The following is a 27759-nucleotide window of genomic DNA, read 5'->3' on the forward strand; positions in this document are numbered from 1 at the left end:
GGCCGCGCGTGGGGACGGCGCCCGCGGCGCGGGGGCGGGGGGCCGCGAGGAGGCCGCGGCGACGCGAGCGGGGCGGCGGGGCCGAGGCGCCGGGCCGGGGCGGCGGGGAGGTATGCGGGGCTCGATTGTTCAGGCCTGGCCATGGCGCCTCTCCTCCCCCCCGCCATGGCTCCCCGTGTCCCTGCTCCTCTCCTCTCAGTGAGCGAAAGTGGCCGCCGCCGCCGTCCCAGCGCCCGCAGCCGCCGCCTACCTCCTCAGCAGCAGCGCGGGCGCCATCTTGGCGAGGCAGGAGTCGAGAGCGCCCCGCGGCAGGACACGGGCAGCGCCAGCCCCGGCAACGCGGGGCGAGAGGCCGGGTGGAGCGAGCGGGGGAGCGAGCCCAGGAGACACCCCCAGCCCCCCCCCGCCGCCGCCGCCGCCGCGCCGGAGCCGGGCCCGCTCCCCAGGTGAGCCACCGCGGCGACCGAGCAAGGACACGCCGGGCCGGGGGCTACGACAGGCGGTAGCGGGGCTCCGCCCGGGCAGGCCGCGGCTTCACCCCCAGCCGCCCCCCCCCCCTCCCCACCACCGCCACCCCACCCCGCTTGAAGCGGCGGCCGCAGCAGCCGGGCCTCTTCTTAAAGGGACAGGCCCCTTCCCCGCCCTGCCCGCCGGATGCGCCCCGATAGACCGGCGCAGCAACCGCCGGGTCCCCCGCTCACACGCTGGGGGCGGGGAAGGACGGGACAGTGGGGGAGCGTCCGCGGCGGCGGACCAGACCGAACCGGGCCGGGGGGGGGGGGGGGGTGGTGGTAGTGGGGGGGGGGGCAGACGGACGCTGCCGCCGTGCACCTGCGGGCGCACGTGCGCGCGGGGGGCGGGAGCGCGTGCGCGGGGGGGGGGGGGGAAGGCGGGGGGGGGTGGGTGCCGCCGCGCAGCGCGGGAGGGGCCGGGCGGGAGCCGCCGCCAGCGCCGCCTGACGGGGAGCGCAGGCGCTTGCTGCGGGTCGGGCCTGGGAGCGGGACCGTCCCCGTCCGTCCTGCCGTGGGCGGCGCCGCGGGGGTTTCTAGTCCCTGGGGGGGGGGCGGGAGATGTGTCAGAGCGGGGCGTTGGGCCTGTGACTGCCCCCGGCCGCTGAGGGAAGGGCGGTCTCCGGGCGTACCGTGCCGTACCGTACCGTCCGCGTGATGCAACGCGGCTGTGAGAACGGGGAGACTTCTCCTCAGGGCGAGCTTCCTCCTGGCCGTGCCCGCCTTGGCGAAGGCCCGGCGTCGCCTGAAGCGCTGCCTGAGCAGCCGCCGGCACCCGCAGGACGGTGCTGCGGGCCGAACCGGGGTCGTTGGCGAAAAGCGTTGGGCGTGAAAACACACTTCGGGCTTAGGCTTGTGTGAACACCGGTGTAAAGCCGTGGTATAAGGTCTGATCCCGGTTCACCGCAAGCACGTAGCCTAACACGATTTCTGTGGCGACGGGTATCATCTAGCGTTACACGTTCTTTTTGTTGCCCTGTTGCTCATCCTGTGTGGTAAGTTTCCCTCCCTTCAGTGTTGTAGAGGGCAACAATAAATTCCTTTAGATTATTTTCTTCCCGGCATGAAGAAAATGGTGCAAGTCAAGTTCCTTTTTTTGTAGTGAAATAGCTTTATGTGCATTATTAGAATTTTAGTTTTCTCTCATATGAACAAATCTACTGTATGGATTTCTACAGCACATCTGATATGCCTCCATGTGGCCGGCATTAATCTTTTTTTAATTTACATGAATCAGAAAGTAGGTATTTGTGTTGTTGGTAATGCAGACATATAAGAGTATGTCTCGATATCCAGAGGCTGGCAAGATAGTGAGGGGAAAAGTACAAGAAATAGGACTGTAGCTTGAACCTTTTCCCAGTGTTTGAGGATATTCCCTGTAATTCGCTTCCAGTCCATCTCTCACACACGTTTAAGTTGCTTAAAATACTGCCTTGCATTTCTTGACTGTTCAAATAAGCAAGTTTTTTTCCATTTGGATATAACGTAATAAACTCTAAATTCTGTAATAAGCATGCTATTTGACAAGCTAAATTACATGCTAGGGATTGTTTTAGATGGCAAGAAGAAAATGGTCCTCTTAGAGTTTTCTTGGACATAGTTCCCTTCTCGTGGTCTGGGGTGGAGGGAGTAAAAACCAAACAAAACCGAAAACATCCATGCAGTTTGTATTTTGTGTACACAGAGAGAGGAGTGAAGCAATGGCAGTGTGTGAGGGTAACAGTGCTGTTACGTAGAGCGGAAAGTGTGGATGCATTGTCAGAGGTCTTCATAAATACTGTTAACTGCCCCTTTGGGACAAAACTTACTCTAATTGAAAAGTTAAATAGTTAGGTTTCTTTTTTGGCTAGTCATTTTTCTGCTAGTTTAAACATGGAAGCAGAGCTGTGACATGCCAACTTTTGTGTTTGGTATGTTTTAAGGTGTTCTGTTGTTTATGTATATGCTTCTGCTAAATTTGTGTAGAGTTGTATAGCGCCTTTTTGGTTTTTTTTTTTTAATAATCAGTTAGGCCCCTATCTGTGACTCTTATTTTGGCAATTAGAAAATTCAGAGCCTGTGCCCCACTGGCTCTTCTTCCCTGTATTTAAAAGCAATTAAAAGGTGGAATAGAGATCAATGAAATGCTGTCTCATTCCTTGGAAAACAATATAAAACCTTACCACAAAAGCACAATGGTAAAGTACTGTATATAGGACAGTATCTAGTTTTAACTAGATTTCATTACTCAGAAAAGCAATTAAAATGGCTTGTTTTTAATTTCAAACTGAAATGGTGTGAACTCACACTTCAGTTGTATGTACATGTCTTTTATTCATTCAGCTTGAGTTTAGTGGAGACTGAGGGCTTGAGGTTCATATGAAATATCCTCCTATCTGCTTTTTTTTAAAGCAATAATCTCTTATGTATCAAAGTTATATTTAAGACACTGCTATAAAAAAGACTATATGGGCATTATGTTTTGGTTTGAAACCTGGCTTATAGTGTACTCTGGAAAATGATTGTCAGTGTAACTATACATTTATCAAAGCAAGCTAAAATGTGAGAGGGGAAAGAAGAGTGTGTAATTCTCCTCCGAGCAAAATACCTCTTCAGGTTTTTTAGGCCACCAGAATTGTTTGTATTGAAGATTATATGCTTATAAAGAAATCTGAAAAAAATATAGCTAATTGATACTACTGTATTAATGTAAGTTTTCCATATAGATCTCGACTTATTCTTCTGTGTGGATATGTCTGTTTGTGTCAGGGATTATTCTGGAGATGTTACTACAGGAAATTCGTAGTGTCGTGCTATTCTGGTGAGAGTTGTATGTCTCAATTGTAAATTACTTCAAGAAAGAAAAGTATCTTGGGTGTTCGTATGAGTTTGGAAAATCTCTCACAATAAGTTGGTGTCAAAATGCAAAACACAAAAAGACCCATGTGTGGAAAAAAAACCCAGAAAATGGTTAAATTGTGAGGGAACTAAGCATAGAAGGTTGTATTCTTGCTCCCAGTTTTTAAACCTGCTTTATGGATGAAACTTTTTAATGCTGTAAATGGAGATATGAGGAATACGTACTTTCTGTGTGTCAACAGGGATTTCGTTCTTTTGTCCACTTGAATGTTTTGTCAGTGTGCTTATACCAGTTGGACCAAGGAGAGCTAAGAAACTCTGCTTTTGTAAGGGCTGAAATATTTGAACAAATAAGTGTGCTCACCTGCCAGCTGGTAATGCTTAATATACATGCACTTAGTGTGTGCCAGGCAAGGCTGAATCAGTTTTACCTCTGTGATTTGCCTTGCATCTGTCATGGGCTAAGAAGAGGTACTGTGGATTAGCTGCTATGTTGTGCCTTTTACCTCTGTGGCAGCTTGTGTTTGGGTATGTGCCCTCAGCTAGAAGTGCAGTTGTTATTATTTACTATGATGTTTGATATTAGTGTTAGGCATAAAGAGAAGAAAACGTGATCCTTTGGGTCTTGCTTGAGGTGTAGAGATGCCAGAAACTGAAGGGAGGGAGGGGGGAGCAAGAAACTCCTGGAGGAAAATGTACTATTTCAAACAGCTGTACAAAGCAAATCCTTTCTAGCTTGCAGCTAGGCACAAGTGCCAAACCGCGCGCTTGCTGCTTATGGGGCTTCTGCTTTAAATTGGTATCAGTAGCAAAAACTACTTGGACTTCATTCAGAAATAGGCAGTGGATATTTGTTTAAACTGGGAGAATCTACTTTAAAGGCTAAGCTGCTTCATGCGAGCAGTGCGTTTGCTGTTTGGTTGGTGTGGGTTGGTGGGTATAAAACTTAGAAACCTTGTTACAGAACATAACTGCTCTCTGAGGACGTCCTTGGAGGATTCTTCTCCAAACTGGCTGTTTACTTACTGACTAGACGTTATAGTGGGCAGACTTGAAAAAACAGAGTGAGTGAAGAAACCCCACATCTACATTAACACTGAACTAAGCAGTGTGATTTAAAACAGGATAAGGAAGGCTTCTTCAGAACTGAACTTAGATCACTTAACCTTCATAAACATATATATTTTTTTATTTGTATGAAGTTGGTGTTTATATATATATATAAAAAACTAAACTCAGATCCTGCTGATGATATTTTACCTGTGCTTTTAATAATTTAAAGAGCCACATGATACAATTAGATGGTTTCAGTGTGAGCTTCTGATTAAGTAAGAATGTTGGAGGATTCAAAGTGCCAGCCAGGCAGTGCAGCAGCTATTTATTTCCAAATTCTGATTTTCTAAACTGTTACAACTCTAGGGGAGATGAAGGGAGAAAGAAAATTTAACTACTGAATTCGGTACTGAAACTTAACATAAAATTGGTGTGTATCAGTAAGGAAGTCGTGATGGCAGAAGGATTACTGTGCAGCATCCAGTCCTTTTACTGCCTGTAACATATGAGTATTTACCTAAATGTTACCATCAGTAATGAAAACATTTCAAAAATCTATATTTCTGCAATATTCCTTAAACTGAGCAGGCAAAAGGATATATTTGTTTCAAAAATGGCAAAGAGAAGTAGAATGAGTGTCATCACCATGTAAATCCACTGAAGCAATGTCTGGGTGATGTCTGAACACTGGTGCCTAATGTAGTGGATAAGGCTGTTGTGCACCTCTCACTTGTTTGTTCCCATCTTCTCTCACTTCAGTATTCAAGCAGTTTTTGCCATTGGAAATCTCTGTTTCTTAAGACCTAGAGTGGGAATAAAAGAACAGAGAATAAAGAAGTATCTGTCAATTAGCTTCCCGTATTATTACTTTGATCAGCAGAGAAGCACTGTGTGACTGTTAGCATATAAATAAATGAAAGGCTGAATTCAATGGCTGAGCTATTTGCTATTCAGTATGCCTGTGTAACACTTATTACATGTGTCGTGGGCGTTGTTAATACATATAAGAATATTGTTAAGCTCTCCTGTGCTTATCTGTTTAGTCGGTAGGCGGGGTACAGACGAGTAGCTCTTTTGAGGACAAGAGTGACTAACTTTGTATGTACAGGAGCCTCGTGGGACAGTTAAAATAGGAAGACAAGCAAAAAGCATGTCTTGATACGGGTGAAATGCAGAGTACTTATGTCAGCAAAAGGAGGACTATATTAAATGCAGAAATGTAAGGTTTCCTGATCTGGCAAGTAATATTTAAGAACATGGGTATCTGAAAAAAGTACAGATGAGACAGGTACTTGGCATGTAAGTGTACATGCTTAGCATAGTGTACACAACAAGAGGATTTAATGTGTTAAAGTATGGAATGAAACCTACTCTGCAGTTACTGTGGTCATTGCAGAGAGAGGGCATTCTCACTTGCTTTCATATTTGCGTGGGAACACTGTGCAGTAGCAATGAGCCACTCCTGAGAAAGTATCTTTGTTTTCTAATCACTAAAAACATCTGATATCATCTTCTTTTCATAGGGGTATTTATATCTTACAAGTAAAGAAATACTCTCCTGCTGGGTTATCTCCTAAGCTGTATGAGCGTGGAGCCGGATGAGCACCACAGCCTGTGTGGAGCAGAGGCGCTGATCCAGTCCGGTGGATCCACGTAGACCAGCGCTTTGGCAAATGTGTCTGGGCAGCTAGAAAAGCATCTAGTTACTCATTTTAGATCAGGAATATGATTGTGTTTGTTTTGTCTCTGGCCTGTTTGCTGTCCTGCAATTAAAAACTTCACCTCAAATCTATCTTAATTCTTTCCCTTTGTTTTGCTGTTAGGCTTGTATAGTTTTGTGAGGACAAGGCTCATTGGGGTGCAAAAGAGTACATTTGGTTTGTTAGTTTTCTCGGAGGTGGTGAATTCAAATAAAGTCCTGTGGGCTTTGTGCCCCTTTGGGCATTTTTCTTTCCTGCAGTGCCTCAAGGACAGGCAATGCCACTAAATGTTGAGTTTTGGGAAAGAGGTTTTCTGCAAAGAGCAGCCAGGTGAAAGACGCCTTGTGGTTCTGAGTAAAATAATTAATGGTTGCATGTGACATTTTGGCTGGGAAAGTAAAATAATAGGATGTTAATATAACACGTGTTCTTCTTGATGGATTGTCATGGTTTAACCCCAGCCAGCAACTAAGCAGCACACAGCTGCTCACTCACTTCCCCCCCCCCCCCCCCCCCCAGTGGGATGAGGGAGAGAATCAGTGAAAAAAGGTAAAACATGTGGGTTGAGATAAAGACAGTTTAATAGGACAGAAAGGAAGAAAATAATAGTGATAATAGTAACAGTAATAAAATGACAATAATGATAATAAAAGAATTGGAATATACCAAACAAGTGATGCACAATGCAATTGCTCACCACTTGCTGACCGATGCCCAGTTAGTTCCCGAGCAGCGATCCCTCCCCGGCCAACTCCCCCCGTTTATATATGGGACATGACATCACATGGTATGGAATATCCCTTTGGCCAATTTGGGTCAGCTGTCCTGGCTGTGTCCCCTCCCAATTTCTTGTGCCCTTCCAGTCTTCTTGCTGGCTGGGCATGAGAAGCTGAAAAACCCTTGACTTAGTCTAAGCACTACTTAGCAACAACTGAAAACGTCAGTGTGATATCAACATTATTCTCATACTAAACCCAAAACATAACACTATGCCACCTACTAGAAAGAAAATTAACTTTATCCTAGCTGAAACCAGGACACGGATACATTTTGAAATGGAGTGATAAAAGGGATCACCGTACTTTTTCTGGTATGATATGAGGGATTGAATCTTGCTCCTATAATATATATAATTTTTATTGGTGATCTGAAGGAAAACCACTTTCACCTTCTTGGTGTCCTTTTCTATACCATCCTAAATGATTTCTTCCATCAGAGACACAAGGTTCATGTTTCCTCTTGTTTTCTAAACTCTTTACTTTCTTCATGGCCCTGTCTCTTGGAAGACAGTTTTTTATTTTAGGATGTGTTTTTTCAGATGGCTGTTAAGCAATATGACATATGTAGATGAAAGTTTCTTGGAAAACATGAATCTTAATACCTTTACAGGGAAAGCTTTCAGGTGCTTTGTTCTGTCTCTTAACTTCTTCTGGAAAGGGGTATTTGGTAACAGACGTCAATCATTTCGTTGCTGTCAGGTGTATGAAAATCTAGCATACAGAAAGCTGAACCTAGATCGCTTCAGTCTAAAAATAATTTTTAAATGAGGGCCGTTAGCCTGTCTAACAAGTTCTGGCATGCTGTTTTTTATTCTGTATGGGTAAAGATGTTAACTCAAGGCTAGGTGTTCATTAAGAAATAATAAAATTTGCTCTTGTTCAACCACAGCCATTAGTCGCAAGGTGGTAATTGCTTATCATAGTTTTTTGTAACTTGAGAAGTTCTGGATCTGTTCTGTAATTTTTGAGGATAAAAGACTTGGAAAAATTTAGGTGCTGGTTTTCGGACTGTATACATGAAGAGAATGATTTGAAGATCAGAAACTCAATCTGTGTTTTCGCTTACATAAGCTTAAAACAATTTAGTCATTTACATTTTGATAATTGAACAAATATTTTGCAGTAAATTAATGTGAAGTTTGCTTCAGGTTTTGTAGTATCTTTAAGAAGTGATAGAAACCAGAAGAATCTTCAGAAGAACAAATTATTCAAAGTCTTAGAAAAGCTGACTGGTTTTTTTTTTGTTGTCCACCAGAAGCAAAAGCTTAAGGCATTTATTTATTAGTAAATATTACCATACTTAGGGTATTGACAGCAATTTCGTTTATATAGCGCCAACTGTGACTTTGGAAATAATTTAAAATTATCTTTCTCACTATTATTATAACAATGATGGCATCTTGTGTCATCAAAGAAAATTCCAGTTGACAGAGCTATTACTGTTACAGTTGTTATGACATCTTTTGTAGTTGAAGGAAAATAGAACTGCAGTTGACAAAACAATAAAATGTTTCGATAGCTTTGTTTCTAAAGTATGTATTATGCAAATATTGCAGGGAGGATGTGTTTGTTTTTTAAAGAATCTAAAATCCTGAAAACAAAAAATGAAAATCTGGCAGGCTATTTTTACTAGTTGAAAAAACATAAAGCTAGAGTATGTTCTAAATTTGTAAAGATAAAAAGTATGTAATAAATTGCTAGTTATGTGTTACTTTAATAAAGATAACAGTTGAATTTTAGAACAGAATTTTTTTTGGTCAAGTATTTGTAGCTTGTTTGTCAACAGGTAACAGCTATGTTCTGAGTATTTTAAGAGTAGCTTGGCTTTAAAGTAAAGGAAGTGTCTTGCAAGTATTCTTTAGACTGCAGCTGTGAACTGAATGGTAAAAACAACAGAAGAACAGTATTTTCAGTAGGTCTTCCTTTTTGGAGTAAGTTTATATATATGATTCAACTTAAGAATAATAATTTAATTGCTTTCATTCAGCTTTCATGATGCACGTCTGCCCTCTGTCCAGAGTTAAGCATGTTATCTTTCATAGTGATGAAAGTTTACTTTAAATGTTCAAGGACTGGCTTCGTTGTACTTTGCATTTTTATGTCACCACTTGGATTATCATACTAGGTCAGTGCAGTGCTCATTCCTATCAAATGGCATCCACGAAGTCATAAAACAAAATTAAGAATCTAGGTTTTGGCTGTGGTAATGTCGTGGTGGAAAGTTTAATGTGAATTTCTGTTTGTTTGTTTAATATATCTATTAACTGCAACCTAAGCTTTTTGCCAAGAACAACCTTGGTTATGTGTTCTGTGAAATATTAGCGTTTGGTGTTGCGTGCAGTAGATTTGCCTGCTCACCATGTTCGTTCCTTTCAGAGGTGGTGGTGGTGATGACTGTTGTTTCTTCTTGACAGCTGTGTGTTCAGAGGCACCTGTGCATGAGGAGAAGTTTGTTCTATGGCCTCAGAGCTGGGTGCCAGGGAGGATGGCAGCTGCTCAGAGCTGGCAAAACCCCTTTACTTGCAATATCTGGAGAAAGCTCTGCGACTGGATCAGTTTTTACGACAGACATCTGCCATCTTTAACAGGACTATATCAAGGTACCAAAACCTTTTCCATTTTCCCTTAGGAATACCAAGGAAAGATAAGCATTTTCATTATTTTTTTCCCAGGCAACACCATATTAAGGATTTAGTAGTGACTTGTTCATTATAAACTCTCCTTTAAAGATTTTGGACTGTGCTTCTCTTAGCTCACACTGATAACTCAGTGTGTTGCCAGCCCACGTACAAATTAGCACGAAGTTTTAAAGCTCTTTTTCATAGCTGAGTGACCAAAACTTTCTTTGTCTGCAAAAAGTAGGATGAAGCAGCACTAAGTCGATTTTTCAGGCACATGGCCTGTTAGGCATAAGTGAAATGCAAAGATTGCCATCCGACACAAAATTTATAAGTAGGTTAGTTGTAGCAATGAGAAGTGAGTCATCAAGGCACATTTCTGTCCCAAAACAATTTACATTTAATTTCATCAGTGTTTTGGAATTGTAGAGTTACAGAACTGAAAACTGTATGGGTAATAGATAAAGGTATATTAACAAGCATGTAGTAAGATCCACACAAGGAGTAGAAAAAGTATAGCTTTTTATTTCTCACATGTACAGTAGTGCTGAGGATGACAATATTGTGCTTTGGCTTGACTTGATATTAGTTTCTTGCTTAGTTCATGTGCCTCAAATTAGATACCTGGTTAAAGACTGAAGGTGTAGGTTGATAGCATAGCCAGGCTGGTCTGATGATTACTGCTGAGGGGTTAATAGGAAATTATTAACAGCAATATTTCAAATATGTAAAATTACATCTGAAGCTGTCTCAATTCTCAAACCTTTAGATAAATGGCCACATGTAAGAAAGTTGCATGGGCATCTCCTCATTTGAATATTTCCTTTCATTGTCATCATATTACCTATCTTCTTGCAGTGATGAAAGTGAAGATGGATTGGATGACAATCCTTTGCTGCCTCAGTCTGGGGATCCCCTGATGCAAATTAAGGAAGAGCCTCCAAACTCTTTGCTTGGGGAGTCTTCTGGAGCAGGGAATTCTGGGATGCTGAACACACATTCCCTGAATGGAGTACTGCAGCCAGGTAGGCATGCACTAGGTCGAATCTCTGCTTTCTTTGCGAAAAGCATTATTTCTTAAGATGTTTTTTTTTTTTTTCCCCTAAACAGAACCAAAGTCTGAAAAAGGGAGCTTGTATAACTTTTCCAAGCTGAAGAAAAGCAGAAAGTGGTTGAAGGTAAGAATATTGGAAAGAAGTACAGCTATTATGAAGTCTGTGAGTAGAGTTCCAGTCAACACCCTGTAGACAGTGGTGAGTCATTCCATCTTGTCACCTGATGTAGATTATAGAAACATGTAAAAAAGCAGGCAGCAACAAGAAAGTAAGTTGAGCACTGGTCAGAGCATTATCACAAATTACAAATACAATTTCCAAATACAGTAAGTTTGCATTAAGTTTGTTCTCATCTCAGTAATCCATTTAATTTTACTTTATATATACTACTGAGAGCTCAGAAAGCTAGACTAATGTGTTTTAAGAGCTGCCCTAAATCATGTGATGCAAATTAGTTGATGCAAAAGTCTCACTGAAATAGAGGCATAAGGTGGTATAGAGGTGTAGTATCTTGTGTTGCTGAAAAGAGGGCTCCAAATGAATTCCTTAGTCTTGTTCTATATTGGCTTGTTGTTTGCTGCACTGTTGGTTTTTTTTGAACTAACTGGAGCTAGCGTCCCTTGCTAAGAAGAAAGGAATGGAATATTATTCGGGTGGTTTGGTTGGGTTTTTTTTACATTAAGGAAAAACACTTACCAAAGCAAAAAATACATTCTACAGAGGCTTCTCATCTTGGAAATGCAAAGAAAGAAGAGTATGTGATAGTTGATAATGAATGTTGTATTAGACTTTGCGTAGAACAAAATAGAATTATAGTCTCTGTAGATTTGAGGCTCTCATTTTCATTGTGTAGCAAAATGGACAGTACGCATTTCAGTTTTGGTGAGCAGCAGCATTTTAGTTAAATTTCACAGTGAGTATACGTTCAGAAACTTGAAGTAATTTTAGTACACTGTCCAAATTAACATTATGTGTTATGCAATATATTAAATGGACGTTTGGGACTCGGCTGAAAATTTGTTTCTAAGATGAACTCAGTACAAGGTCCAAATAAGGATGAAAGGAGAGAGTTGGAATGGTGGCTTTATGCCATCTTTGCATTTTCATTGTACTGTAGCCTTAGTTAGCAAAAACAGTTGCCAAGAGGTCAGATAAGACCCAAAGCTGCTGCAACTGATGCAGGTGGAAGTGGTAGAATAGCAGGACAAACTACAAATGGGGTAGGAAAGCACCTGCAACCATACATCACAAAATGCCCCTACTGGTATCCTGGATTTTCTCACTGCTGCTTTTCTGAGACCACAGACAGAAGTGGGTTCTAAAATTACTTAACATCGCCAAACTAACAGAAAACTGCCTCGCCCCACATCATAAAATGTGTATCGTATTCACTGCTACACAGCACTGTAGCTCAGAAAACTATTTTCTATTTGAGGCATTTCAGATGGAAGACAGTTTGTAAATGCTAAGTATTGTTGTTGGGCCAGACCCGCAGCCCTTTATTAGGTAAAGGCTCAAGAGTGCTTTGCATAAATAAACAACTCGGTACAGGGACTTGTGATTGTTAAATTAGTTTTCATTTATTCTTGTTAGAGTATCCTTCTGAGTGATGACTCCAGTGACACAGATTCACCAAGCGATGAGGATGGAGAGGAGGAAGAAGAATTTTCTCTTTCAAGGGAGGAACTTCACAATATGCTGCGATTACACAAATATAAGAAACTGCATCAAAGTAAATATAGCAAAGACAAAGAGGTAAAAGTCCAGAAGTTGTATATTTCCTTGATTTTTATTCTTTCCTTTAACTGCATTATCTTAACTGCTCTTACATTTTTATCAAAACCCATAATATTTTGTGGACTGGAAAATATGCTGTTGTTTCGTAGACTAGAACAATCTAACATCAGTTTCAGACAAGGTTTATTTAATTAATTACATACAGCCTGAAAAGCTGTTGATGCTTTATGCCGAGAATCTGTGAATAATTTATGTAGCTAGTACCGGCACGTGTTATATATAGCTTCCACAGCACTCTGTCCCAGTCACTAGAGCAAATATAGGGTGCTAGAATGCAAGATTTGCATAAGATATATGAAAACTGAGGTGCTGTGGGTTAAATTCTAATAGAGGTAGTAGCTACTGTTCAAGACTAAAATTGTATATTTAAACCTAAAGCAGTATACTTGCATCATCATTGAGGTGATGAGTAGTAAGGCGATGTTTACCTTCTTGAAAGGGAGCTCCTAGTTTTCTTCCTTATTGTTTTCTGTCATTCTTTGGGGTTTTACTTGATTTTCTTTTTTTCTTTCTTGCCTTTCTTTTTTATTCTGGGTTTTCTTCTCATACTCTCTTTTTTCCCTTCTTATAAGAAAGTAGTCTGCTGCATTTTTCTTAATATTAGGCCAAATTCTATGACTGTTTTGATTCTAATATTTCTTCAAATTATAAGGGCTTTTGCAGAAATTATTTTCATGGCTGTTTTGAATTGCACCAGAAAGTAGTATCAGATGAAGTCATCCTATTCTGCTATCAGAGGATGTGTCTGAAATTAAAATTTGTCTTCTTGTTTCATATTCTTTTGAAATTTCTCCAGAAGATTGAAGAAATATTTTCCCACCCAGGTTTTTGTTTCTGTCCACTTCTTTCCTTTGTTTACTTGTTAAGTTCTAAACCAAGATTGTGTTAGCTTCTTGAAATGTTACATAACTACACAAATATTAATACACCCAATTTTTACATGTCATAACTTCTGTTAGATTTTACACAAATATTTATTTCCAGACTAGTAAGAAATAATATCCAGTGGAAATAACCAGGGTATTGTTGGATCAGCAGTACACAGTTATTGGGGCGGGGGGGGGGGGACAACACATTTGTACACAACAGTTTGTTTATGCTGATGTTCTCACCTTTCAAAAATCTTTTTGACTTAATAGTATGCTTGGGTTTTAAATAGTCAATTTCTGACCTGTACTGTCTTTAATTTGCCCGTTTATACGTAACCTGTGTATAGTTCTTTAATATTTTAGTTGAATAATGCTTGAAATATACTGACTTTTTTGATAATTTGGGGAAAAAAGTGCTGAGGCAGCTGTGTTTTTACTTGACAATCTGAATGTTCAAGTTGTTTGTCCCTGTGGAAATCTTTTAAATGCATTTTATCTAAACCCGTCCTTTTACATCCTTTGGAATGATAAAGTAGAACATGTATGTAGTTTGGGAATGCGAGCAAAACATACAGGAGGTCCATGATTGGACCACTTCATGTAATGTGCTGTCTTGCTGGGCAGCACTCATATGGAAAAGATAGAGCAGTATGTTTTGAAAGAGTAAGCTTCCCTGCCCGCTTTTCCAATCTTACTTAACTGGGTAGGCTTGGATCCCAGTGTAGAACTTGGAGGCCACCTCTGGGAGCAGTGGTTTCACTTTGGATGCTGTATGATCCTTGATAACAATGCTAAATATGGAGAATTGCATGTTTTCTCATCTCTTATTTGTGATCAGGATCTGAACTTGTTTACCTGCTATCTCTGTTATCTGCTATATCTGTTTTCCATTACTGTGCTCATTTACATCCACTTCAGTTGCAGCAATATCAGTACTACAGTGCAGGACTGCTGTCTACACATGATCCTTACTACGAGCAGCAGCGCCACCTGCTAGGGCCCAAGAAGAAGAAGTTTAAAGAAGAGAAAAAATTGAAAGGTAAAGTCGCTAACCTTTTGTTTTTAAATGGCTGCTGTGATTAAACTTACCTCCTGCATTATTTCCTTTGAAGAAACAGAAATGTTCAAAACTTTTGGGTTTTGCATGGAAATACCCAATTCAGTCAAAGAAAAAATCTTCAGAAAATACTGTGCTTTATCTTCTGGCTTCTAGAAAGCTGGGGTGAAAAGGAGGAGTGTGAATTGAGAGTTCATGGCTTTAGATTTTCTTTGTGGGCCTCTGAATCTAGAATGAAAGAGTTATGCAGTAAGTATCTTAGAGCTTTATTCATTGCTTTGGAATCCATAAATACCGTTGTATATCATGGTCCATTTAGTCAGAGTTTTTTGAAAACAGTATAGTTCCTTGAAAAATGTAAGAATTTACACAGTACCTGCTGCATTTATTCCTTAATATATAATTCTAGTGAACAAGAAATGATAGGGAGTGAGAGTGTTTTCTGGAAATTAGAGGGAACTCAGAATTTATGTCCAGTGTGAGTTAAAATAGAATTACTGCTGTAACCTTTCAGCTGGAGTTTCTCAGATGCATGTTTGCCAGGAAGTACAGTTTCCTTTCTTGATTGAGCTGGCAGCAGCTGTAGATCTGTAAGGAAGCAGGAAGAGAAGGCTATGAACTGTCAGAGTAAGGTGAATTCTGTCTAGTGCAAGTACTTAGGTTTGAGCTGTGTTTTAAGGGGGCTATTTTGGTCTTCCTTCCTTCCTATCTTTCTGCAAGTTCCTTTAACTGTGTATTTTTTTTTTGTCTTAACTAATCTTGCAGCATCCATGATTTTGCATACTCACAATGAATATTTTTAATATCTGATACCAGTATCAATTTCCTCTGAAAACTAGTATCTGTAATACATGATAACATGCCAATCTCTTTCAACTGCTGAGAAGTTTGGTTTGAGACTTATCCTACCAAATGCTAGTGTTGTTACCTTTAAATATCTTAACTTTACATGTGTTTGAGTAGAATTTTCCCACAAATCATGAAACATTGCACCAGGTCCCAGACATTTTAATTCCTAAGGCATCTTTCCCTGGGTGAAAAAATTGCATTTATCCACTCTATTTATTAAACAGGAAAACCTTTCCATTATAAAGTAATGAGGAAATACCTAATATGATAAATGGATGGTACCAGAATTGGCAAACATGGATAAGTTTGGCTTTTTTGTTGGTTCTACACATAAATTGACTGGGATAGTTTACTCAGGAAAGATACCTGACTAAATGTATCCAAAAAAATTAAAAAAAAAAAAAAAAAAAATGTATGATCCTTGTTGTCATGCAGGCAAGTTGAAAAAAGTAAAGAAAAAGAGGAGGCGGGATGAAGAACTCTCTTCAGAAGAGTCACCACGACGCCACCATCACCAGACCAAAGTTTTTGCCAAGTTTTCTCATGACACACCACCACCTGGGTCCAAGAAAAAGCATTTGACTATTGAGCAACTGAATGCACGTCGGCGGAAAGTGTGGCTTAGCATTGTTAAAAAGGAGTTGCCAAAGGTGAGCTTGGCTAATGGCACTAGATCAGTGATGATAACAAGAAAGTGAAATAGAAAATTAACTTAGTGGGGAGTTGACACTTGGAAAAACAGGGTGAAGTAAGACCTGATTTTTCTGGTGGTCATTAATGACCAAACGGATAGATATTCTGTACTCCCTAAGCAAAGTGTAGTTCAAATTTCTTATCACCAGTGATAGCTAAATGGATCATGCAGTGCTTTGCCACTGCTTTCATTTGGCTATTCAACCCTTTTCTGTGAATAATACAGTAAGCTCTAGCAGGTATTCCTAGTAATCTACAGGATAGCAATGTAGAGTAAACCAATATCTAGGTTTTACATAAAGTTCAGAAAAGGAGCGTTTCAATCGTTGTAGCACACGTGTTTTTTGAAGCTTATTTCAGAAACAGTCTAGGGAAGAGTGTTTGTATCATTTACAGGACAAGCTACAGGCACATTTGAAATAGAAAGCTGGGTTCACTGTTGCTAGTTTTCTGAGATGTGATCAGAGTGGACCTTACAACTTTCTTTTTGGAGTTCATAGTCAACGGACTTTGAATTCTAGGAAGTTGAATATGAGTGATGGCTGTATCATCCTTTATGAACTTGTAAGCCAGGCAAAGGATATGTGCAATGTGATAGACCTTATTTTTTCAAAAGACTGATTTTGATCATGTGAAGAATGTAGGATCTACATTAATTCTTGGGAAACAGTGGAAATTTTTCTTGTTTACGTCAGTGATAACAGTGGAATAGAAGAACCCTGCTTTCCAATAGTAGTAATTAAAGAAATGATCCTGTCAAGGGAGGTGTTTTACACTCTTCCTTCAGGAGCTGGAATACGTTTATGTACGCCTTTAATAATTAAGGATGAAAAGCTGTTTCAGTCAAAATGAAAAATACTTACAGTACCTGTACCCAATTATACAATAGTGTGCATGGCTGAAGTTGGCACATGTATCTGCTGAAGACTGGATAGTGACCTTTTCAAATACTGTGAAGCAGTTACCCTTTAACTAATTAAGATGGTATTCTTTTATAGGCATACAAACAAAAAGCCTCCGCCCGCAACCTTTTCCTAACCAACAGCAAAAAGGTAGGTGTTGTTTAGCTTTATACTATTACTTGTACTGGATGTAATAAGCCAACTGTAATGTCTTTATGTTTCTTCTGTTTCTTATAATACTGACTATACTAGCAGAGCAGTATAGTAGAAAGCACTGTATAGAAGTAATTTGTCATTTAGTGTAAGGCTTTTCATTTTTTAGATGTGTCATTTTGGCATTTTTCATAAGTGTTGTGGTTTAACCCCAGCCAGCAACTAAGCACCACGCAGCCGCTCACTCACTCCCCCCCCCATCCAGTGGGATGGGGGAGAAAATCGGGAAAAGAAGTAAAACTCGTGGGTTGAGATAAGAACGGCTTAATAGAACAGAAAAGAAGAAACTAATAATGATAATGATAACACTAATAAAGTGACAGCAGTAGTAATAAAAGGATTGAAATGTACAAATGATGCGCAGGGCAATTGCTCACCACCCGCTGACCGACACCCAGCCAGTCCCCGAGCAGCGATTCCCCGCCCCCACTTCCCAGTTCCTAAACTAGATGGGACGTCCCATGGTATGGAATACACTGTTGGCCAGTTTGGGTCAGGTGCCCTGGCTGGGCATGAGAAGCTGAAAAATCCTTGACTATAGTCTAAACACTACTGAGCAACAACTGAAAACATCAGTGTTATCAACATTCTTCACATACTGAACTCAAAACATAGCACTGTACCAGCTACTAGGAAGACAGTTAACTCTATCCCAGCTGAAACCAGGACAATAAGCAACAGATGAAGCGAGCAACATGAATTTCTTTCATGAGATCCTTTTGGCTTTCATAAGATTCAGTTTGTACATTTTTAATTTCCTGATCTTTGATACAATAAATTAAAGACTTTGTTGGCTTTTGAACTGCCCATCTACCGACTAGCTAGAATTTGCTGGTTTAAGCATTCTTGTTCAAATCAAAAGGGCTCTTGGAATATTAAATGTGTTAATTTACATAAATATATATAGGAGGCAAGATAAAAAATAGAACAATTTTCTGCTTAAGTGATTGCAAAGGAATTTATCTCCTAATCAGAGTCTTCTCTGAGAATTGTCATTGTTTCTAGAAGGCTTTACTTTAGGAACACTTGGTAATGGCTTTCTCTGCATTTTTCAAGTGTTACGCTCAAGTGTCTGATTCATTTACATGGCTAATGAAAAGTTAGTCAAGTATATGGCTGAGAATCGTCAGAGACAAGATGATGTAGGAAATTTTCCATTCTGTATATACATTATCAAGAAAGGGACCATTTTCCATGTAAGGGATGCAGAAAACAGAACCTGCATGTATATATTTAAGAAATGTTGCTGTAGGTAGGTTCTCTACTATGGTCCTCCTTAGCTAGCAGATACTGGATTTCTTTGTGATGTCTGGGCAAATAGCCTGTGATTATTGTATTTGTAAGTATCACAAATTGCATTTTAGCAAGTGAGTGATGCAGCAGACTTAGAGGTTTTGAAATTCCACTTTTTTTTCTTTCTTTTGTTTGATCATTTAAACTCTGTGTGTTGGAATTGTTGATGTGCAAATTTTAGTGGAGGGAAAAAAACGTCACAAACATCAAACCCAGCAATTTTGACCATTGTGACAATGGCATGAATTTATTTGTACTGGAACAAAAAATTACATTGTATTAATAGTTCATCATGAGATGGTAGCAAAATTGTAGGATACTCCCCTACTTTTCAGTGAATGGGATTGTGTTCCACCAATACTGCTATTGCAGCAGCCTTATTAAAACAGTGAGAAAAGAACCACAGAAAAGTGTCTAGAATGGGTGAGTGAGAGTTGCAGGCAGGCCGTGAACTCTGATCTCCTGAGTCCCTTTCAAGGACCTACCCACCAGATCAATCCCTTAAGTGCCATGCCATGCTGAAACTGTCTTCAGGTTTTGGCTTCTCCACCATCTCAGGAGGTTTTTGGAAGTTCATGTTCTCTCATGCCATTTCAGAAGCGTTACTGCTGAGTAAAGTATCACAGTTTTTTCTCTTCTGAAGGATCAGATTTGGTTATAATTAACTTTGAAGTTGTTTATTGCTGGCTTTCTTTAAAATCTGCCCATTTTACCACCGTTTCCAAAACCTTATTTCTCTCTAGCTTGCCCATCAGTGCATGAGGGAGGTACGTCGAGCTGCTATCCAGGCCCAGAAAAACTGTAAGGAAACTCTACCACGGGCACGTCGTCTTACCAAGGAGATGCTTCTGTATTGGAAAAAGTATGAAAAGGTGGAAAAAGAACATCGTAAACGAGCTGAGAAAGAGGCTCTGGAGCAACGCAAGCTGGATGAGGAGATGAGAGAGGTACAGCAAAAATGCAGATTGCTGATAATTAACCTGTTGAGGAGACACAGAAGTGACCATATAATTTGAGTTTCTGAATCCAGGCCATGAAATTCAGCTATTTGTTCTGTTCCAGTGGTATTCCATGTATTTCCTCTGCTATCTTAAAATTCTCTACATAATTCTTCTAATGTTAGCTGGAGGTGATTAAAAAAAGTCTTCAAACTGCATAAATTCTTTACAAGTGAGTGAAATGGAGGAAGGGATTAGAGAAGCAATGCGTGTCTTACAGACATAGGTAACTCAGTGCTGGTAAGGGCCACCTCTTGTGATGGTTTGTACATCATCCTGGGTCCAGAAGGCAAGCCACCTTTTCATTCACATTGAATTTTCTCCCCGCCCCCCCCCCCCACTTTTTCCTCTGCTGTAAACTGATATTGTAATTTATATATAGGGCACAGAATTTTTCTGTGATTGCTTTTTTATTGGCTAAGTGACAGCTTCATGGACTCCCTTACAGAGTAATAGGGGTTGAATTTAAGAAAAAGCTTCCTTGCCAAAGCTCTCTAGTGGATTTATGGTTGTTACTTTGCATGTGCAGTGATGAGCTAAGGTTGACCTTACGTTCAGTTTTATGCTTAAATTATGCTTTTATTTATTGCGTTCCTCTCATTCTTGCAAATTCATAAGCATTTTATGAAGGTTTCAGCTGACTTAGATTAATAGGCAACTTCTAACTATAGCATTTTTTAAACCAGAGCCTGAGAACGAACAGAGTTTCTGGAGTGTCTTGCTGAACACCAAACAATGTTAATATCTCAACTGTATTACCTAGTGATGTATTTCACGTATTCTACCATAATTCTCTTTACTAGTAAATAACAGAATGTTGGAGTTGGGTTGTCATGAGAGTGTTTTTTAAACCGTTCAGTTCTTTCACTGTAGACTACTAGAATCCTGTTTATTTTTGTCGATCTTTTAATTTTTCAGTGTAAACAAAACTTCTAAACTTTCTTTTCTTAGATTATGATATTCTTTGCGATGATTACTGAATTTAAAAGAACTTTTAATTTACAGCAATTTTATATTTTAATATAGATGTTTATGGTGGTGGTCAGTGTTCTTATGTGCAGCTAGCATTGTAGCATTTTGATATCACACTGATGTGCATAACATAATTAGATAGATTAGTTGTTGATATATTATTAGATTAAAATTTTTTTTCTTTAATGATATTTTAAACATTAAACTTTTGTCCTGGTTTTTTCCCCTTCATCTGTTTTTTGTAAATGCTCTTCTCTTAGGCTAAGAGACAGCAGCGAAAACTTAACTTCCTGATCACACAAACTGAATTATATGCCCATTTTATGAGTCGTAAACGAGATATTGGACATGATGGAATACAGGAAGAAATCCTACGCAAACTGGAAGACAGCTCTACCCAAAGGCAGATTGATATTGGTGGAGGAGTAGTGGTCAACATCACCCAAGAAGATTATGGTAAGAGATTCACCTACAGTCCTTCCCATGCACTCTTTTGAAAGTTACTGTACTCTGCACATTATTGTGCAAACTTACAATTTTAAGCACAAAATCTTTCTGTGTAAGAAGCACTACTATAATTACTGGAATTTATCTGTGTGTTAATTTGGGTGGTTACTGCTGCAGAGCTCTAACGTGGAGATGTTGATTTCAGATAGTAACTATTACAAGGCCCAAGCTCTGAAGAATGCTGAGGATGCTTACCAGATACATCAGGCCCGGGTATGTATTCTTTGGATCTGTGAAGTAGAAGAGAAAGCAAAGTAATCGGTAGAGGCCACAGAACCAGGATCTTTCAAAGCAGCCAAGTCAAGTAGGTTTGTTTAATCCTGGGTGCAAGATTTGAATTTAATTCCATTGCCACTTTCTGTGCTAAACAGGTAGAAAACCAGAATATAAAGATTTGGGCTATAGGAACAGGCTTGTTTTCTTTTAGTTTCTGGCAGACATCCTATGTCTTAATGTGAAATGTAAAGCCTTTTACTATACAGTTGCTTGATAAATTAATATGTTTGTCATCTTATGCATATATTTCTCTTCCTGTTTAGACCAGATCATTTGACGAAGATGCGAAAGAGAGTCGGGCAGCTGCTTTACGAGCTGCTAACAAGTCTGGTACTGGCTTTGGAGAGAGCTACAGTTTAGCAAACCCATCTATCCGAGCAGGAGAAGATATTCCACAGCCTACAATTTTCAATGGAAAACTGAAAGGTTACCAACTGAAAGGCATGAATTGGCTGGCCAACCTATATGAGCAGGTATCTTAGTACATCTTGCAAATTTTTAAAATTTCTAGAATTGTTTAAGTCATAAGAGTAAACTTGGTCAAAAAACTCGGGTTTAAAAATAGACTGTGTATACTCCATCTGTAATGCCTTTAGGAGAAAGGAAAATACTATGTAAGCCACCTATCAGTATTCTTGATTATTTAGGAAATAACAACTTTGAATGGGGCATTAAGTTCAAGATATGTTTGTACTACTGTTTAGCACTTAGATTATACACTGAGGAGACTTTTGCTGCTCAAGAGCTGCATACTGTTTCAGGCTTGGGTCAGCTGGTAAACTGCAGGCAACCTTGTCCCTTGTGTGTGCACCCAGTTCACAATGTGATCTCAAAGTGCAGACAGGCTGAGGGAAAATATCAGACTGAAAAATGAATGGAAGTGCAGTTCAGATAAATTATCTCTTAGTCGAAGCTGTAAGAGACAATAAGGTGTTTCAGGTTGTTACAGTGGGGCTGCTTCCCTTCAATTCAGTGGCAGCTGGATTAGAAAGTAGTAAGGTAAAGGTGTTCATTTATGGATCTTTTGCAGGGCATCAATGGAATCCTAGCAGATGAAATGGGTCTGGGTAAAACAGTACAAAGTATTGCTCTCCTTGCACATCTGGCTGAGGTAGGTGGATTATAGCTTATTCCTGGTCAGAATGCTTGATAGAAGATGCATACTTTTCTCACGTCGGAAATAAAGTCTGGATTTTAAAGCTTAAATGTCTTAAAAGGCATTTTACCATTTTGTTTTAAAGCAGAGCCTTTGAAATGGGTGTGGGGGTATGTGTATGTATATACAAATATATATAAATAAAAATAGATTTTTCATTTATTCACAGAGTAATATCTTTTCACTTGCACTGAATGTGAAAGCGTAATGAAAGAACAAGTTGTACACTTCCTGGTTCACTGAGTTCTACAAATCAGAGAGACTTGTAGAAATGAAGCCAAAATTCTGAGCTTCATGGCAATCAGTGTGGATTTCCATATTTCAGTGGGGTTTCTTTAGGAAGCATAGTGATTCTTCTGTGCCAGGGCAGACAAAACAAAACAGAAAAAGCAATAGGAGCTTACTTCTTCACGCAGAAATAAATACCTTAAAAAAAAAAAAAAAAAAAAAAAAAAAGGTCTTGATTGGCATCCAGTCACTTGCCTTAAATAGGAGATATCAACCAAGTGATGCTGAAAGCAGAATTAGCTGCAGTAGTGACTAAATGACAATTATGTGCATTTGTTTATGTTCCTTTTGATACCAGTTCACTGGCACTATCAGCCACAATACTGGAAGGGTGTGCAGAGCCAAAGGCTTTTGAGCTCATCTGTGTGGAAGGGATAACAGATAGTCTTGTCTCCCTGTTGCACTGCAACTTGAGATTTTTGGAAGCCTGCACAGGGCTTTTACTTTTTCTGGCTCTCCCTTATGCAGGCCAGGTTGTAACTACAAATACACTAATGGTTCAACTTTGTTGTTCACCAGAGGGCATTCTAATGTGATTTGATGGAGCAAAGCTTTCCAATGCCACCTGAAGTTCTTTTCCTCCCCAGAATGAAAGGGGCTGTTAGTAATGTGAAGGTGGCAACTTTCAGAAACAAAGGAGGTTGTTCTGGGAACAATTTTGCTGTTATGAAATAAGTCTTAGTTAAACATTAGATTTGCTCTGTTTGATTCTGTATCAGCCTGCTGTGCTTTGAGGAAGTTTTGCTATGTTGCATATAGTTCCCTCTCTTATGTAGGCACTGTCATTTAGTAGTTGTAAAGCTATGTCAAACTGTCTCTGTATCCCTTCCCCTCAGTTAATTTATAGGTGTCTTTTTTATTATTATTATTTTTAATGTGTGTATTCCAGAGAGAGAACATCTGGGGACCTTTTTTAATAATTTCACCTGCCTCTACTCTTAACAACTGGCACCAGGAGTTTGCCAGATTTGTACCTAAATTTAAGGTAATAAGCACGTGCAAGAAAGTTCTTTCTGTTTTCTCAAAAGCAAACTGTTCTGTTCTCCTGAGTTCTTTGCCTAATTACCTTGGAATTTGAAACTCTGTAATGGGCCTGATTCTGATATTTTTTTTCCATCATCCTGTTTTTTCTGGAGCATTCAATTATCTAGGACTTAAAAATTGTTCTTACGTGAATCATGAGACTTTCATTCTGCATCAGCTTAAGGACACCTTCTCAGTGAAGAATTGAAGCGGGGCAGGGAGTGGATGTTCAGCTCTAATATGTGGGCCTGGCAGCAGATACAAGAATAATATTTCAGTCTTGTATGCCGTCTTTAGGGTTAGAGCAGTGTTTTCAGTCCCTTATCAATTTGTGTAAGATAAATATTGTATGTGAACAAAAATGAACTCTAAACAGATTAGAGGGAGAGAGAATGCAGTTGTTACTACAGAAAAATAGAAGGATCATAGTCATACAATCAGTAACCAAGAAAAAGGAGAGAAGTGAGGCACAAATAGATAAGAACAAAAAGATTAGAAGAAAATAAATTGAGTTCTTCAGGTATATTGTGAATGTGAAAACATAGTAAGGTAGAAAGCGAGGAACAATCAGTTACTGAAAACCAAGCTGCTTACCTATTCCCCAGTGGAAAACATTGGAGTACTGCAAAGGAAGATTTGAAAAGAACGTGTACTGCTGAAACAGTGCTGAAATTTTAGAATTAAAGAGACAAAAGTGTCAGAAGGACTTGCCTTTTACCACATAGCTTGCTCTGCAGATCCCTGATGAGACCGTATGTTGGCTATGGTGGTGTATAGTTTAAGGTATCTGTATGAGGCGAAGTTGTGCTAGAACATAGTTCTGTACTGAATGATTCGAGTGACATATTTTGGGATAAACTGTGATTACTGAGACTTCAAAGAAACTGTTGAATAACTAGAAATGCTTAAGTTAGTGAGGAGTCACTTCAAAAAAAACCCTAAAAATAATCCATTTATATATTGCATAGCCCAAAATAATAGGGGCCCTGATGAAAAACCCTGGAATAGAAAACATCAGAGCAGTTGGCCATTCTACCTACTTACTTTCTCCCATTTCCTTTAATCAGTTCATTGCATAGAATAGGCAAGCAACTGTTTATGTTTCTCCTTGTGAATGAAATACAGAAAATGTTTCAAAACTGCAGTCAGGATGCTTGTGAAAAGATAATTTTCCCTTTTTTGACTTAAAAAAAAAATCTGTTTCTGTCATTATATAGCTGTTCTTTGGATTTATTGCATAATAATGTTTACCTCATGTATGGAACGGAACATGTTTTAAAAAGAAGTTTTATAAACTTACGATTGTCACATGTTTACAACTTCGATCAATCTTTTTCAACCAGTATTGTTCCTGCTTCTAATCGTACAGAAGCATGTAGTCAATTATGCTTGTAGTAAATCACAGTGAATTAATTTCTTCAGGTCCATGACAGAATATGTAAACTAAAAGGCAAATAACTTTTTGATTAGTCTGTTTTTTTACTACCATCCTTATTTTGGAACAGTTGTAAGAATACTCAACTAAAGGCACTTTGATGTTTAAGACCTTTCACAACCACACAAACGAGCATTCCTCGCTTTCCAGTCTTAGTTGAGTGTAGTCCTTTCATCAGACAGAAGATGGCAGTACAGTATTATTACTCAGTAACTGGTTTCAGTGCATTGCAAAGATCTGTTCAGAGTAATAGGACCCCTGAAATTCTGAGCTATAAATGGATTAACGGATTTCTCTGGCAGTAGTGCTTACTTTTTAAAATTCTTATATTAAATATGTCCAGACCAGATGTTTTAACTTTATCTCAAATTTTTGGGGACAGTTCTGAAATACAAAACCAACGGGACAATGGGGAGTGTTAAACAAGAAGACGAGCCCACTGGTCTTGTAGGGTTAACTGTAGCAGTTGAGGGCAGACTTCTTTCTGCCATAAGCAAAGCATAATTTTTAATTTTTAGAAAAACCTGACTAGAAGGTGTAATATACTACTGGGCATTTTGAGATTCTCAGCATAGCTTGATCTAGCCTTTGTACTAGGCATAAGTTGCTTGATACCTTTGCCTGGAATGCTCTGTTTCTAAGTATTTTTAAGTCCTTTCTGATTTTTGTGTTAAGAAAGACAATATCAGTTTTCATTGTTTTGGAGAAAGAAGTCTGTCTTTCTCATTTTTGTAGAATACATAGTATAAAATTCTAGAGCAGGCATGTCTTTATTTGAAAATAATGTCTTTCTACTTCTGTACTGTTCCAGGTGCTACCTTACTGGGGAAATCCCCATGATAGAAAGGTGATCAGGAAGTTCTGGAGTCAGGTAATACCGGCATGCCCATGTGCTTTGACCATCTTTGTTATTTCTGCAGAGTAAACCAGAAACTGTTGCTACATGGCACCAAGCTAAATGATGTGTGGATACAGAGTTCTGTTTCTTCATCCATGTAGTAGCATTTTCATTACGATAATGAGGTAGAACGCTTCTCCTGTGATGGAGAGCAATACAGAACAGGGCAATTCAGGGCAGTATGGAGTTCAACTGAAGAAACTAGAGCTCTGTAAATAAAGCAGGAAGTTTCAGTGTCAAGGACTGTTTATTCTATTTGAGTAACCTAACTCAGGATGCCCAAGTCTAGCATCCCTGCAGGCCTGTCAGATTGTTCCTGATTTAACAACAGTATTTTGTAGGGTTCAATGCCTGGGTCTTGTCTGGCACATTATGAAGCAGTTGAAATTGTTCAGGGACTAATGGGCTGAAGTCCAGATCCACCAGTTGAATAACTGTGCTGTAATTAATTTAAAAAGTCAGCTGGGGAAAAATGCAGTAATAATGAGGAAAGATTATGAAACAGAAGTCTGAAATTACAGTATACATAAGTGAACTCTTCACAATGTATTTACATTATGTGGCCATTTGTTTCTTACTTTGTGGTTATAGAAGACATTGTATACTCAGGATGCTCCTTTCCACGTGGTCATTACCAGTTACCAGCTAGTGGTACAGGATGTGAAGTACTTCCAGCGAGTGAAGTGGCAATATATGGTGCTGGATGAAGCGCAAGCACTCAAGAGTAGCTCCAGGTAATAAATTAACTGGAAACAAAATGTTCCCTCTGTATCAACCTCTTGAAGGAGTATCAAGAAAACATCAAGATTACATAAATTATTCAAATTAAAATTGACACACGTAAGACCCTTTAAGTGTCTAACCTAGTTAAGCGTCTGTGTAACTCTCTGACACTGGATTGATCCACTAGTTTTTTGCATTTAGATTTTCCTTCTCCAAATATGTAAAATGTAATTAAAAAGTAATTGTGGAGCAGAAACTTGTATGGAGTACAGGATAGTTAAACAAAACAGTGTGAAATGCTGTGCACCTTCTTTCCTGACTACTCACAGAATTCTGCCTAGTGAACAGTCTGTAGTCCTTAGCATATATTGCTTATAAGGGCTCCATTAAATGCATCATTTTGATTCCTTCTTCAGTGGTACTTCCAGACACAAATGAAGGTCAGAACCCTGCGAATACTGTTGGCTGCAATAAAGCCCGATCTTTGTCATAAGACTCTGTGCCAGAAAGTTTTCTGTTTGTTTTCAAATAATGGATTTGTCCGTCATTACTTGTGTAATTGCTTTCCCATAACATTTGTCCAAGTTGCCACTGCACACAGTAAGTTGAAGACTGCTTTAGATGCAGGCTCATTCTGACCAAAGTCTGTCTCTTCAGCGTTCTTTGGAAACTGCCCCTCTAAGAGGATTGTAATGTATAGCTCAGCACTCCTGCCACAGTAGCTTAGTGTTGGAAAGTCTGAAAAATACATGACATTCTGATTCATAATAGCTGTTTCTTTTGGGAAGTTAATTATTCTGATCATGAGATTTTATTAGTATCCAAGCATTTGTATTAAAAATGAGTAAAAAAACACTTAGAAAAATAAAATAAATTATGCACGTTTCTTTGTAATTTGTAAAAGGCTACTTCTTCCTGTAATTGTCTTTGAAAGACTGGGGAGTAGCTGTGATAGTTTTACCCAGTGACCTCCAAAAATCATTTGGGAAGGTCACTGGAAGTAATTGGTCTTAAAATACCTTATGTTTCATATCCTTCTACAAAAAAACAGTTTTAATGATTTTTTTCTTAATTTTATTCATCAGTGTTCGTTGGAAGATCCTACTACAGTTCCAGTGTCGAAACAGATTGTTGTTGACTGGGACCCCAATCCAGAACACAATGGCCGAGGTATTTGGGAGCTCACAAGAGTGGACTTTTCTTTATAACAAGAATATATATTAAATATATGTGAATAGTTGAGAAACGTGTTGTGTTT

At 39.4% G+C, this 27759-nt stretch overlaps 1 protein-coding gene across 1 annotated transcript in view; it reads left to right on the plus strand.

The window, feature by feature from the left end:
* Positions 1-303: 303 nt before the first annotated feature.
* INO80 (INO80 complex ATPase subunit) overlaps positions 304-27759 on the plus strand; it is a 69855-nt gene continuing 42399 nt past the window's right edge. The window contains exons 1-17 of the mRNA XM_069784435.1: positions 304-446; positions 9294-9479; positions 10356-10522; positions 10608-10675; positions 12146-12307; positions 14137-14257; positions 15560-15774; positions 16816-16869; positions 18969-19172; positions 20456-20651; positions 20848-20915; positions 21242-21451; positions 22009-22089; positions 23312-23407; positions 25692-25751; positions 26370-26512; positions 27587-27671. Coding sequence (XP_069640536.1) covers positions 9337-9479; positions 10356-10522; positions 10608-10675; positions 12146-12307; positions 14137-14257; positions 15560-15774; positions 16816-16869; positions 18969-19172; positions 20456-20651; positions 20848-20915; positions 21242-21451; positions 22009-22089; positions 23312-23407; positions 25692-25751; positions 26370-26512; positions 27587-27671 — 2073 coding nt within the window. The 5' untranslated portion in view covers positions 304-446; positions 9294-9336. The remainder of the gene's footprint in view (positions 447-9293; positions 9480-10355; positions 10523-10607; positions 10676-12145; positions 12308-14136; positions 14258-15559; positions 15775-16815; positions 16870-18968; positions 19173-20455; positions 20652-20847; positions 20916-21241; positions 21452-22008; positions 22090-23311; positions 23408-25691; positions 25752-26369; positions 26513-27586; positions 27672-27759) is intronic.

Source organism: Haliaeetus albicilla, chromosome 5 (genome assembly GCF_947461875.1).
Source record: "Haliaeetus albicilla chromosome 5, bHalAlb1.1, whole genome shotgun sequence".
Lineage (NCBI taxonomy): Eukaryota > Metazoa > Chordata > Aves > Accipitriformes > Accipitridae > Haliaeetus > Haliaeetus albicilla.